Here is a 14,794-nt window from a genome sequence, read left to right as displayed (position 1 = left end):
TTCTGAAAAGCTGCTGTCGTCTGGATTTTTTCATGATAGGAAATATTTTGCATATCATGAGGCATTGCAAAAAGTTCATTTTCTTCATTCTCAATTTTGGTTATGCTAATAATATTTGTTTTAGTATCTGTTTGCAATGATTTACCAGTAAATTCAAATCTCAGTTTTGCCATTTTGATAATTAAAAATTATTATACCTTTTTCTGTTAGCAAAAATGTTGTTTTGTAAGGTTTTTTATCAGCAAACTTTAAAATAAACTCAACTGCGTTTCTCTGTAAAAAAAGTAAACTTTATTATTTTTTGTACAATATTAATTATTAACAAATACATTACCTGTAAAAAAGAAATAACATTTAAAGCTTATATTCTAATTTTACAAATTACAGGCAAAAGTAATAATGGCCAGACATATATATATTATATATATATATATATATATATATATATATATATATATATATATATATATATATATATATATATTGTTGTGGTATTCAAAATTGAAGGGTAAAAATATTAAATGTACGATGAAATCAATATTTCAGAGATTATAGAAAATAAAAATATACTCCGAGCTGCCTGGAATTAACCAAAGGTAATCTTAGTCATAAATAATCTTTTGTATAAATATAACAAGTGAAATAGTGCGGGTACAATGAATAGAAATTAACGATGGTTTTTTCCCATAAGCCATAAAGTGTTCCGTAAGCCGGATTTGCGCCATGAAAAGGACAATAAAAATAGTTAATAAATAAATGATTGTTCGGAATATGTAAATACCCAGTAGAAATTAAGTGTCCTTGTAGAAATAATATGAATTAGGAAAGTTTGTAGGTATTTCTGATTTTATGTGGGAGTGGTATGCAAATTTCTGATTGGCCGAGAATTTGGAAAGTGGTGATGGGTGTGTATAATGAGAGGTTGGATGAATGGATAGAGGAGATGAGAGAGTCAGTTAGTTCCAGTTTCTTAAAGTGAATGGTTGGTTTTCGAGGTGGTATCCAAGGGTAGTAAGTGATAAAGAATAAGTTGTGAGTTGGTAAAGTAATTGTGTCCGACGGTAGCTGATCTGGTACAAATTTGTAAGTAAACTTTTACTACTTGTATTCTACGTATCGCTGTTTATTTCGGAACGAGAGATTAAGTTTGGCGAGAGGAAAAGAGGCTGGCATCATTGGAAAGGTACGTGCATTCGAAGGAGAGCATTGAAGACAGTAAATTGCAATATCTTGTTTTATATTGCCAATTACATAGGAGGCTGCTGAGAACTGATAGTTCATTTTGCATAGAACAAGGAATTGGACAACTCAAGGCAGAGGAAGCGTTTCAACGGGAGAAACATTCATAATATATTAAATTTGAGAACTTTGGGTTAAAACATACTATATCATATTAGTAACTTGTGAATAAGTTGTCGATAGTCGAAGGAGATCAAATTTGTTCTGAGAGGGGACACGGAGCTGTGGAGAGAATTGGATAATTCATACAAATTTTTCTTGGTACAATCGTTATATCAAAATTGCATTAGGAAGGACACTGAATATTATTTGATTTGTTTATGTAGAATAATAAGCTGTATCTTAGATTGTAGTTGTATTATATTATCCATGCATTATTGAAGGTTCACGTACGTAGAACGAATGAATTTTGTTTGATAAACATTGTATGCTAATAATTTTTGGAGGTATTTTAATCAGTTTATTTTATTACATTATTTTCATATCATATTATGTTGTTTTATTCCGTTATTCTTTGGACCTAACCCATCAGCTGTAAAGTATATATATTGAAGCACGAGTAAAACCTGAGATAACAAAATTGAAAGGTGTGATATAAATCATCAATCAATATATTTTTTGTAAAGTTTTAAAATTAAAATTCTAGATATCACATTAATATATATATATATATATATATATATATATATATATATATATATATATACATCCCGCTATCGTTTTAAGCTCTTTTCACGTTGCAGTAATTTAGCATCACCAAGAAATGCTATCATTTTCTATTTATAAGTCGTGTATGTTCGTTTAGTGCACCTTTGTAGGCTTGGCACCGTTGTCGATTTTTCAATAATCCGATTTTTTTATAAATTAAATTTTTTACATCAAACCATCATTTTAACATTGGGAGGTAAAATTACTGTATTTGGTATCATTTTAAAACCAATAGATGTTGCCAGTGTTAATACTTAAATAATATTTGAAAACATAAAAATATCGATCGGTTTGGGTTCAAGTTCAAATGAAGACATTGAAACTACCTGCCGGCCGGCTGGGGTCAACCAACAAGTTTTTTTATATCAATGTTCAGTTGTTATTCAATTTAGATATTTTTTCCCAGAGAGTTGTGTAGGGGAATATTTTACATATTTGAATTTCCAAGCTGTTTAATCGAAGCTATCAGTGAATAGTTTTAGATAAATATTAGGTTTTTATGGGATTAGGTCAAAAATATTGGTTGTGATTGGGATTAGAATCACATTTTTAATTATTTAATGTTTAACATTCTGATTTCCATTCAGGAAATCGTTTTCAAAAAACGTTTTTTGTACAAAATGTGTACACACATTTTTACATAATTTGTACAATAAACAAGGTTAAATATTGGAAATCGTATCGTTAAATATTAGTTAATTAAAAATGTAATTTTCATCTCAATATCGACCAATAATTGTGGCTTAATCACATAAAAAAATAATATTTGACTTTGACCATGCCATAAGAAAGTAGTTCACGAACCTCGCTAAATAGTTTAAAAAAATCTTATACAGAAATATAAATTCTAAATAGTATGAGGGGTAGCCGACGAAAAATTCGTAAAGACATACAGTTGATTTTGCTTTGTTTTTTTAAACAATCATAAATGGCAAAAAAATTTTTGCTTATAAAACGTTTTCTATACATTCTAAAGAAAAATAATTTAAATAAAAGTTGTAGACCATAAAAAGTTTTATATGTAGAGAAATACCAAATTTAAATACATAAATAATTGAGATAATTCCAAAAAACCATAAACTCTAAGATATTATGTTTGTAGTAATTTATAAATGTTAATAACTTTGTTTTTTGACTAACGACAGGTAATATAGCTACTTGAAATCATGGCAATTGATGAGTTATTAAAGTGTGCTAAATATCAAGCAGATCAAAAAATATTTTACAATTTATTCAATTTGTTTATCACAGAAAGCGATTATTTAAACAACTGTACTTGACCAAACTCGTATGACTCTACAAGTATTTCGTAACTTGCAATCGATTCTTTGCGCTTTCAGTTTTAGGGTATATTAAAAAAACTTTTAACATATTATTATTAAATTTTTTTCCTTTTTAGTTTTTAGACCACTTAACGTTTTTTTAGTTTCTTTGACAAGTGAGGATTCGGTTATTTCTTCATATGGGCTATGAACAATTGTGTAGACAAGTCAACACTATTATAGAAGTTACCCATACTTTTTCAGTAGTCATGCAGACGGTTCATCTTAATTGTTCCCATATGGAACATAAGCCCGAGAAAAGTCTTAAATTCTGTTTGTGTTGTCTCTTTCCAAAACGCAATCCTCGATTTTTTTGAACGACTTTGTGCAAGTATTTCGTCAGAGTCACTTCCACAATTCATTTAATCTACATCGTCCTCGCCAGATGCTTCTAACAATGATTGTAATTCACCAGTGGTCAATCTACGTTTATCTTCACATCTAGCTTTTTTAGATGTCGAAGGCATATTATTTACATCCATTTCTTTATAAATACTATAACTCACTTTTACGGAGGTAATTAACAATAAAAACGTTCTACTGGAAACTATCAACTTACGAATTCCAATACTATAAGGCCACTTGAGGCACAATACGTTTTTACTCAATAATAGTTCCTGTATAAGTAAAATTGTTTTTTAATGTGCTTCATTGAAGCACACTAGATATATTTCAGTTTTGCAATCACATTCTTCAGAGTATGTTTTAACTTTTTTAACTTTTCTATCGGCCTTTCTACTAGTCAGGTTTCTTCTTAAAACTTTGTAACATCTTGTACACTTTCTTCTCTTTGTATTATCTACATCGCTTTGCCTTAAATGGTATTTTTGGGTGTAACTGGTCGTGAGGGTTACAACATTTCTTTATTTGTAAATGCCTTCGCGAACTTCAGTCTGAACTCAAGGATAGGTTGTCGCTTTTTTTACGTTTTCTATTATTTACCAACTAAGCATTGACTGCTGCGGTATTAAATATTAATTCCATTGCCACTTTCCGGTACCACTTCAGCATTTTGCAGGCTTTGGTAAGAAGCCACTTGATCACTAAAATCAACACTCTTTTTCACCAAGTTATAATCGAGAATAGTTTGTGGTTTTAGTAATTGTGTATAATTTTCTCTTCATTTGATTAAACCAAGATACAACTATTATGTTTAAATGTTGCAAGGATTAAAACTGGTCTTTTGTCGACCAATTTTATCACTCGTAAAATCAATAATGGGGTTAAGTGTCATCGAGAGTAACTGGTTGCAACTTTTTTAATCGAGATTTTGGTTTTACATGTTTTTATAGTAAAACATCTGCACATGAATAATTCATTTCTTGAACAATGATTTCAATTCATCACCAATATTCTAAAATAAGGTGTTATTACGTCGTCCGGAATATTATAAACTGGTTCTATTTCATAAAGCATTGGAAATATGGTTTACACTCTATATTATTATCTTCGTTAAATCCTATCATTTTAGGCTCCATATGTCATGATTAGACCTATAGCACCGGAGATACGCAACTAAGGCTCTTTTGACATAACATATATAGGAGTAAAGATATATACCTAAGGTTCTTTTGGAGTGTTGATGTATTTGATTTCTACGTCGTAGTATTCTATTGGTTAAATGTTACCATTTGAGGTACTGTACGTCACAATTGGACTAATAGTATCGAAGATACATAACCAAGGTCCTTTTGCCAGGCTACTCTATTTAATTTTTGTATCTCATTGTATTCTATTAGTTTAATTCTATCATTTGAGGTACGAAACGTCACGATTGGACTAATGGGACCGCAGATACATAACTAAGGCTCTTTTGACAAGCTGATGTATTTTATTTTTCTATCTTATTTTATTCGATTGGTTAAATCCTATCATTTGAGGTACTGTACGTCACGATTGGGCTACTAAAAACGAAGATACGTAACTAAGGTCCTTTTAACATATTGCTGTATTTGATTTCTATCTCATTGTATTCTATTAGTTAAATTCTATCATTTGAGGTATCGTACGTCACGATTGGACTAATAGGACCGAAGATACATAACTAAGGCCATTTTGACATGCTACTCCATTTAATTTTTATACCTCATTGTATTTTATTTGTTAAATCCTTTCATTTGAGGTACTGCACGTCATGATTGGACTAATAGAACTAAAGATACACAACTAAGGCCCTTTTGACATTGTTCTGCATTTGATTTTTATATCCCATTGTATTCTTTATATTAAATCCTATCATTAGAGGTACTAAACGTCACGATTGGACTAATAGGACCGAAGATACGTGACTACGGCCCTTTTGACATAGCTGTATTTAATTTTTTTATTTCATTGTTTTCAATTCATTAAATCCTGTCATTAGAGATACTGTACGTCACGATTGGACTTATAGAAACGATGATATATAATTAATTCCTTTTTGACATGCTGCTATATTTGATTTTTCTGTCTTATTGTATATTATTGGTTAAATCCTATCATTTGAGGGGCTGTACGTCGCGACTGGACCAATTGGAGCGAAGATACAATAGGTAGTTGCAATATATCATAACCCATTACTTTTAACCAAACATGATGCCAGAATGATTTGTGGATGAAAAAAATATATATATATTCTTAAATTTACTATTTCGTTGTGGGTAATATTATATTCAACAGCGATGCCAAATTTCTGATGCTAAAATGATTGACAATGAAAGTGGGATATACATTTTCATTTATATAATGGCAGCGAGTAAACGGTAAAACCCTGAACTAAATATATATAATATTTTCACTGTACCATCATTTTAGACTCAAACATTTTCTGGAATAAACTTGTATAACTCAGTAAGGGATAAAAAGAGAAAGCGGATATTTTAAAATATCAACACGGTATCAACACTCTAATCAATGAGATGGTTAAAATTTTTGTAACAAGTACAGGAAAAAAGTTATTAAGGTCTTGTAAAGTAGCCTCGATATACAGATGCTACTTTGCAAGACGATGCTAAAGTGATGGTAAAAGCATAATGTATCGATGCGAAAATGATAGTAGGATGTATATATATATATATATATATATATATATATATATATATATATATATATATATATATATATTTTATGGCCTTGGCATAGCCAGTTGACCAGACTATTTTGTAATTTGTATTCACAGAACAACAATCAGAATTCGAGTTAGTACTAAATGTAAGTTTTAATTTTACTTTTTATTTTTATTTTTTTTATTTTTATTTTTTTTTTATTTTATTTTTTTTTATTTCTACTTTTTGATATTGTATGTTATATGTATATATATTTTTTATTTTGTTTTGGTCATCTTTTGTAATAGTAAATGGTTTTGTAATAGTAAATGTAAAAAAGGTTTATTACATGATTGGTATGTTCGCAAATTGCTTATAAGTTTTATCTTAATTCTATGGTTAGTAAATTATATTGTTTAAAGTTTATATTTACAATTCCTTATTAACTGATAAATACAATTATAGATTTCTACGTTTCCAGAGAAAATTAATTCATTTATGTGAAATGGGAAACAGACATTTAGTTTTCGTAAGTTTTCATATAAACACGTAATATTTCCTTGTTGGTTTACACATTCTAATAGGATATGTGTTAAATCTCCATATTTACCACAAGTACAGTTTGGAGTGTCTACTAAATTCATTTTGCACATTCTTGAAGGTGTTAGAGCATGATTTGACCTTAGCCTATTAATAGTTTTAATAAAACTTCTGTTGGACTCTGAATGAAACCACCTTTTTTTAAGAAGTGTGGGTTGCCAATATTTAAAGGATGACTGACTTTCTGATTCCGTATAATTGGCTTGCCATTTTAATTTGAGCTGATGTTTATTATATACATCTATATCTGACACCGGTAAAATATTGTTGTCTATGGTTTCTCCGCTTGATAATGCTTCTTTTGCCAGAGCATCTGCTATTATATTACCCATTATCCCAGAATGGCCTTTGATCCATGCGATAACAACTTCTCCTCCGAGCTTTGAAACCTCGTAGTACAATTTTAAAATCTCTGTATCAAGATGAGTCAATTGCTTGGATTTATTTGTTACACATAATCTTTCTACTGCACTTTTACTGTCTGTAAATATTACACAGTTCTTCATTTCCTTTGTCAAAGCGTGAGAAAGAGCAAACTTTAAACCCAGCATTTCGGATGTGTAGATGGTGGCTTCATCAGGTAACTTATATTTATGCTGTAGTCCAGAATTCTGTTGGTATACTGCGCAAGCAGTGTTATTTCCTTTTTTTGAACCATCAGTAAATATATAATAATAATTAGGCCATTTCTTCTGAATTTCTGCGTTAAACATGGGGCCTTGGACATCATTGAGAAATTCTGTCTTGATTTTTATTGAGAACAGTACATGAGGCTTTTCAGTATAAACTGGTGGGAGATGACCCTTATAAAGTACCTCTTTGAATTTAGACAGATTTCTATAGCTTACTGCCACGAGTGGAGATTTTTTCTTAAAACAATACCTTTTAGTCAAATCTAAAACAGCCAGATTGTGTATATCTTTAAGAAATACTTGGTCTCTGCTAATGGTGCGAGCTATATATTTGTCGGTAAGATACTGCCTCCGTAAATTCAACGGCGGTTCAACAGCTTCAATTTCCATTACATTAATTGGTGTAGACTTCAGATACCCAAGGCACAAGCGTAGGCACTTATTTTTCTGTACCTCAATTTTTGTTAAATGGGTGTTCGATGCGTTTCCATACAAGTGACAGCTATAATCGAAAACTGGATTGATAAAACATTAAACTAATGTTGGGATCTGCACCCCAGTTTGTTTTACAGAAAGCTCTTAGGATATTCATAGGTTTTTCGGTTTTTTTAATGATATGTTGAATATGGTCTTTCCACAAAAGTTTTCTGTCTAAATAAGTTCCCAGGTATTTGATACAGTTTTTAATTGGAAATTTGAATTGACCACAACTTATATACCCTTCCGGAATTCTATGTTTTCTGGAAAAGAAGCAGATTTCTGTTTTGGATTCTGATAATGTTAATCCATTTGATTCATAATATGCATGTATTGTTGAAATAGCTGTTGTTAAATTATTTTTGGAAACATCGATTGATTTGTCTGATGAATAGAGTACCACATCATCTGCAAATTGTAGTATTTTTGTGTTAATAGGAACAATGACTTCTAAATCTATATTATATAAAATATATAAAAGTGGACTTAAAATACTTCCTTGCGACAGGCCTATATTGGACAGTCGAGGAGAAAAAAATTTCTCATTGATTTTTAAGTAAATCAATCTCTCTGAGTTTTCAAAAAGGATGTTATACCTATAGGTATCCCGACTGACAATAACTTTTGTTCCTTGTTCAAGGATATCCAAATTTATATTATCAAAAGCAGATGATACGTCCAGAAATGCAGCTACAGTAGATGAGTTTTCCGTGAAATTGACTTGAACTGTTGTTACGAGAGCAGTTATGGCATCTTGCGTGGATTTAAACTTGCGAAAACCAAATTGGGAATGTGGGAGAATGTCATTAAATTCTATGTGATCGTCATCACGTTTGCCAGGTTTTCTTATAGGTATTATAATATACTCCTTCCAGCTTTCTGGAATTGGTGCTTGTTTCTGCCAAATATTATTTAGCATATGAAGTAGATGGATTTTATGTTCATTTGTCAAGTTAGAAATCATAGAATAAGATATATTGTCTTTACCAGGAGCAGTATTGTTATTTTGTTAAGACCCTTCTTAGTTCCCATAGATAGAACGGACGATCTAAGCAAAGGTTATCTCTAGAAACAGTGGCTATGGAGTTGGTAATATCATTCGGAACCCAATCTGGAGAAATTTTTTGGTAAAACTCTGTTATCCATGGTTCGTCCGGGTCAATAGGTAATTTATTGGATTGTTTGCGATTTTTGAAGCAATTTACTTTCCTCCATACCTCTTTAATGGGAGTATTTTGATTCAAACTTTCACAATACTCCCTCCAGTTTTTCCTTTTCTTCTACTTAAAGGTTTTCTTCGCTAATGCGTCCATCTTTTTGTATTCGATTAGATTACTTATTGTGGGATTTTGCCCTTATTTAATATAAGTTAATTTTCTGCGTCGGGCTGTTTCCTGGCACGCTTTGTCCCACCAAGGTTTTGGAATGTGATGTTTGTTGGTAATATTCGTGTATTGTGGTATTGCTGTATTGGCTGAGAAGTAGAAGTTTTCAATTAGATCACCATACGTCCTGGGTTGGTTTAGAGATGTAAAGAGTGATGAATACAAATTCCAATCTGCTTTGTTGAAATTCCAGATTTTGTGTAGTCTCTTGGTTTCTTTTCCCTTTGGGTGATAAATTGAAAAGATAATGGGTAGGTGGATTGATCCATGGGGATCTTGTAAAACATTTCAATTCAGTAGCGCTATAATATCTTGAGTACATATTGTGAGGTCTATTGCAGATACTCGTGAATGTGTGGTTAAAGGAACAAGAGTGGGTGAACCGCCATTTAAAAATACAAGGTTACACTGCTCGATGGCATCCAACAATAATTTTCCAGATGTGTTATCAACTTCACAGCCCCATGCGACATTGTGCGCGTTAAAGTCACCTCCCAAAATAAAGGGTTTTGGTATAATTTTATAATTTTAAAAAAGGATAGCCATTGCTGTGTTGTTGTTTTGTTTTTCGGTTCATTATATAGGGATACAAGATGAATGGTTTTATTTGTTGATGTTAGTTTAAAGGAAATACATGTGTATGTAATAGGAATATTTATGTTAAATCTAATTTCTTGACATTTAATATTTGTTTTCAATAAAATAGCTGACCCACCATATCCATCTATACGATCTGTTCTAAAGCAATTTAAGTTTTTAAAATTATAATACAAACCAGGCTTAAACCATGTCTCCGATAATAAGGCAATATGAATTTGATTTTGATGGAGTAAAAATTCTAAATTTACTTTATTTGAGACTTCCGAACGACAGTTCCATTGCAAAACATTTAATTTTGAGTTTAGGTCTGCGAATTTGATAACACATCTGGATTTACATGTTTACTAATTAGTTGGATGATTTCTGATTTAGAAACATTTAAATTATTTGTTTGTTGTAGAGAATTAACAATTTTCATAACCAATTCTAAAATTACATTAATTATACTAGGATCTAGGACCTCTGACTGTCGATCTGTGATAATTGTTTTTTTGTATTGAGGGCTACTTAATATTCCTCCCGAAGTACTGGGAACATTAACCTGAGAAATAATCTCTTTTCTGATCTGTTCAGATGGATCAGGAGTATTTGGTCTTGGCCTTTTATTAGATTTATCTTTTAATTCGTTTGAGCTACTGTTATAAAGCAAATGGGAAGCAAATTGTTTTCTAGAGGAGTTGACTTTTGGAATATTCTGAACAGAAGTAGAGGAAGAACTAGATTGTAAATAGGTAGAAGAAGTGAGTTGAACAAGTAAGTCAAATGGATGGCTCGTAATGCTTTTATTTAAAATATCTGCATAGGAAGTTTTGGGAACCTGTTTATTGGCATCAAAAAAGTTTATGTTGGAGAAACTCATAGCTTCCTTAATTAATTTTTGTCTCTTAAACTCTGGACACACTGATAAATTTGTTGTGTAGTGATTTCCTTGGCAACTGAAACATTTTGGGATATAGTCATTTATTTGGCATTCTTTTGTATTATGTGACTCTTGGCATTTACCACATCTTGGGCGACCTTTACACTGACTACCCAAATGCCCATATCTGAGGCAATTAAAACATATTAAAACTTTTTGTGTATAGTGTTCAACCTCTTTAATAACTTTATTTATTGAAATATAACGCGGCAATATCTGAGATTTAAAGGAAACAATACACGATTTTGTGGGAACGTAAATTATTTTTTTTGAATCATTTTCAATTACTTCCTGTTTGCGTTTAATTCGCCGAACGTTTACAATTTCAAAGTTACAATGACTATCATATTGTTTAATTTTTGATTTTACATATTCTTCAGAAAATTCTGTATCAATATCTCTAATTATCCCTTGTCGGAATAGAATGAATTTAGGTATATACAATTCTAAGTTATTTTTAACAAATACTGATGAATTTTTTTGATTTATTAAATAATTTGCATTTTTGTAGTCGGTTAATTTAATCCTAATTCTATTACGACCTATAGAATCACCATTTGTAATTTTTGAGTCCAATTCAGGAAACGCAGAAAGAATAATGTCACCAACTCTTAAAGCATTTAACTTACCGGTGAAAGATCCCGAGCAATTTTCTACGTAAACATGATATGGCCCGGTATCTTTATTTGTATATAAATAAACCTGTCTATTATTTACCTTCTCATTAACGTTAGAAACATTATCGTTTTTTCCCAAAGAATTAGACATTAAATTAGTACTTACATTCTGGTTCTCTTCTTTTCGTGAAATTGTTTCCATATTTGTAAATTCCATCATACCAACCTGATTTTCATCTTTATCATAAGGGGGAGGGTCAGGGGGCTTACTGCCCCCATTTAATTCACTCATCTTTATGAAAAAACACCTATAGTTTCACCAAAATTAATTGTTTATCGCAAAACAACAAAACAAATAGGAAAAAAGTTTTGTTATCGATACTATTAACGCCGATAATTTACACACGTCCGATCGATTTAAATTCTACCGAACAACTGAAAATTTATTATAATTTTTTATCACTACAGATGTTTCGACAGAGTGCCTTTCTCAAGTGATCTATTTTGGTATGCGTGTACACAAGTTGAGAAGAGAAGAACTGTTTGTCTCTAGTTGGTCATTCAGAATTTTTTGACACAATGACAGCTAATAACTTCAAAAACTGCTATTACTTAAACTGTAATCTTCCTTTGTTTATATACATTTTCTGACGTTCCAGATATTACTATACATTTTTCGATGACAATCTCAAGCATTCTAGATTTTTGAATATGTCCTCTATTCCATCAAGAGATTTTTCTATATTGAATAGATCTGACGGAACTGTCGTTACAATATTATTATATTTGTTTTCTAGGAAGCTGGAATTCCCATTGATATGGTAGGAGGTGTTAGTATTGGAGCATTTATGGGAGCCTTATGGTGTCAAGAGAGGAACATGACGACTATGACTCAAAAAGCGAGAGAGTGGTCTAAAGTAAGTAATATTTTTATCAAGTTAAATGTGTCGATAGCAATTAAAGTAAATTGTATACTCACGCTTAATCAAGCCATTAAGAGCGGTGCTGGGAATATTTATATTCCACTATGCACTCACTAAGCGTGAGTATACAATTTACTTTAATTGCTGTCGATACATTTAACTTCATCTTTCATCACTAGATGTCTCTAGTAGCATACTCTGGTAATTATTTTTTCTATAATTGCCAGAGTAGTCGGTGCGTTTTGATTTGGTTTGAGTTTTCTTACAAACTCTCTCTGATGACGGGTAGACCCAGAAACACGTGTTAGGGAGTGGTAAGAGACTCAAATGAAATCGAAACGCAACCATTTTCGAATGTAAAGGAGTGGTAAGAGACTCAAATTAAATCGAAACGCAACCATTTTCGAATATGTTTATCATAAAGGAATATCGGGAATAATCTGAAATAAAATTTAAATTGTACATAAATAATATTTTCAATAAAATTTTTATATTTAAATATTGAAACGTTTTTCTCTACAGAATTAATAATAAGTTTTTCCTGTGTGAGTTTTTGTTAGTTCTTTTATCGGCGCTGCTCCCTGCGAATGGGGGATGCTCTATGGTATTCGTAGCACCGATAACCAGATGGTAGCACTTACGCCTAGCGATAGGTATCACTTACGCCTAGCGATAGGTATCAAATGCATACCCATGAAAATGGTAAATAATAGTTTATGTTTAATATCGCTGCCTGGAGATCTCCAAGGCATGTCTTTTTTTACATCTTTCAAGAGAAGAAGGAAAATCTGCATATAGACACCTGTGACTCACACAGGTAGTGTTGGGTTCCTAATATCCCAACGAAGCTGTGCCAAGGCGAGATCCCAAGGATTTATACCTTTGACACTTCGTCCCGTCACCACTCCGAGACGGTCGGCGTCCAACTAAAAACCTCTCCTCTGTCACACAAGACATCAAGATGGAAGGGCGGGTTAAAGCAAACATTTCTCCTGATGCCCTGCTATCACCCGATTCCCATTCTTTCTCCGACACATTCATTGAGGAAACCACAGCCACACGAACCACCAAAGACTTTCAACACCCTGCCTTAGCGAGGCTGCAATCTTTCTCGCGTCGTCTGTCTCTCATTCACTTGTATTCCGGCGTGCGACAGTCCGAACCCCACCAAGGTGCTACTCGCTAGTTTTAGAATTCTGTTGCGAGTTCCTTCTCCTCTCGTTCTTTTGAAGAGAGCAGCTCCCTGATAAATTTGTGGATCCGTGTCCACCATCACTCATCCCTCATCATTTTCTCCACCATTTCTTTCACGGAATCAAACATTCTGCAGTTACACTCTCTTACAAACTTCTCTCTTTCATCCGCCCAACGCTCACATTCCAACATCGTGTGTGTCACAGTATCCGAGAAACCACAGTAAAAGCAGTGATCGGACTGAACTTAGGAGGGTTGCGAAGGTAGCTGCGGAAGCAGCCTTGGCCTCTGAGCATTTGCGTCAGATAATAATCCAGCTGCCTATGCCCACAGTCCACCCAGCTTCGAAGGTTCGGGATTAGTGAATTCGTCCACTCCGCCACATCACGTGTTGCCACTGAACGATTGAAACTAATCTTTCGGCCAGTCTTATGTCATTCATTTCTCGATCTCCAATGTTCCGCCCCCTACGACTGTGAATCCTGGCTCTTTCACCTGCCAGCACATGTAAAGGAACACAGCCGGTGATAACCCACAGAGCGACAGATGACACAGTTCTGTAGGCACATGCTACCCGCAGCAGACTAGTTCTGCCAACGCGTACCATGAGCCTCTTGTAAGTTGGTATTTCTACCTCCTCACTCCAGACTGTGGCTGCGTAGAGGACGACAGACTGCACAACACCGTGAAGCGCCCTTCTCCTTTCGGATTTGGGTCCACCGATATTAGACATTATCTTTCCCAGCGCAGCCATTCTCTGAATAGCTCTGCGGGTCACCCCCGTCAAATGTTCCCCCCAACTTCCAGCCTGGTGTAGAGTAACTCCCAGATACTTGACGTACTTTTTGGACGTTACTCTCGCTCCTGCGCACTAAATTAAACCCTATCTCTCTTTCTGTAGCCTCTGAGTACTACAGCCTCCGTCTTTTCCGCGAGAGAAAGGTCATGCTTGCTCATCCAATCCTCAACTAGGACACATGCACGCGTAATCCGAAGCAAGAGTTCCTCCCTGTCCCGTGGCGCCACCAGCATTGCAAGGTCGTCCGCGAATGCGAAGGGGGTCACATCCTCTCCATATTCGCAGTTTAAGACCCCGTCATATGCCAGGTTCCACAGCGTCGAACCCAGGAAGTAGCCCTGCGGGACCCCAGCCGT

At 33.3% G+C, this 14,794-nt stretch overlaps 1 protein-coding gene across 1 annotated transcript in view; it reads left to right on the top strand.

The window, feature by feature from the left end:
- sws (patatin like phospholipase domain containing sws) overlaps positions 1-14,794 on the top strand; it is a 1,321,526-nt gene that overhangs the window by 965,075 nt on the left and 341,657 nt on the right. Inside the window, exon 16 of the mRNA XM_072529876.1 lies at positions 12,320-12,439. Within this exon, the coding sequence (XP_072385977.1) occupies positions 12,320-12,439 (120 nt within the window). The remainder of the gene's footprint in view (positions 1-12,319; positions 12,440-14,794) is intronic.

Source organism: Diabrotica undecimpunctata, chromosome 4, assembly GCF_040954645.1.
Source record: "Diabrotica undecimpunctata isolate CICGRU chromosome 4, icDiaUnde3, whole genome shotgun sequence".
In the NCBI taxonomy this organism is placed as follows: domain Eukaryota; kingdom Metazoa; phylum Arthropoda; class Insecta; order Coleoptera; family Chrysomelidae; genus Diabrotica; species Diabrotica undecimpunctata.
The sequence above is the reverse complement of the archived record's forward strand: the minus strand, read 5'-3'. Positions and strand labels throughout refer to the sequence as shown.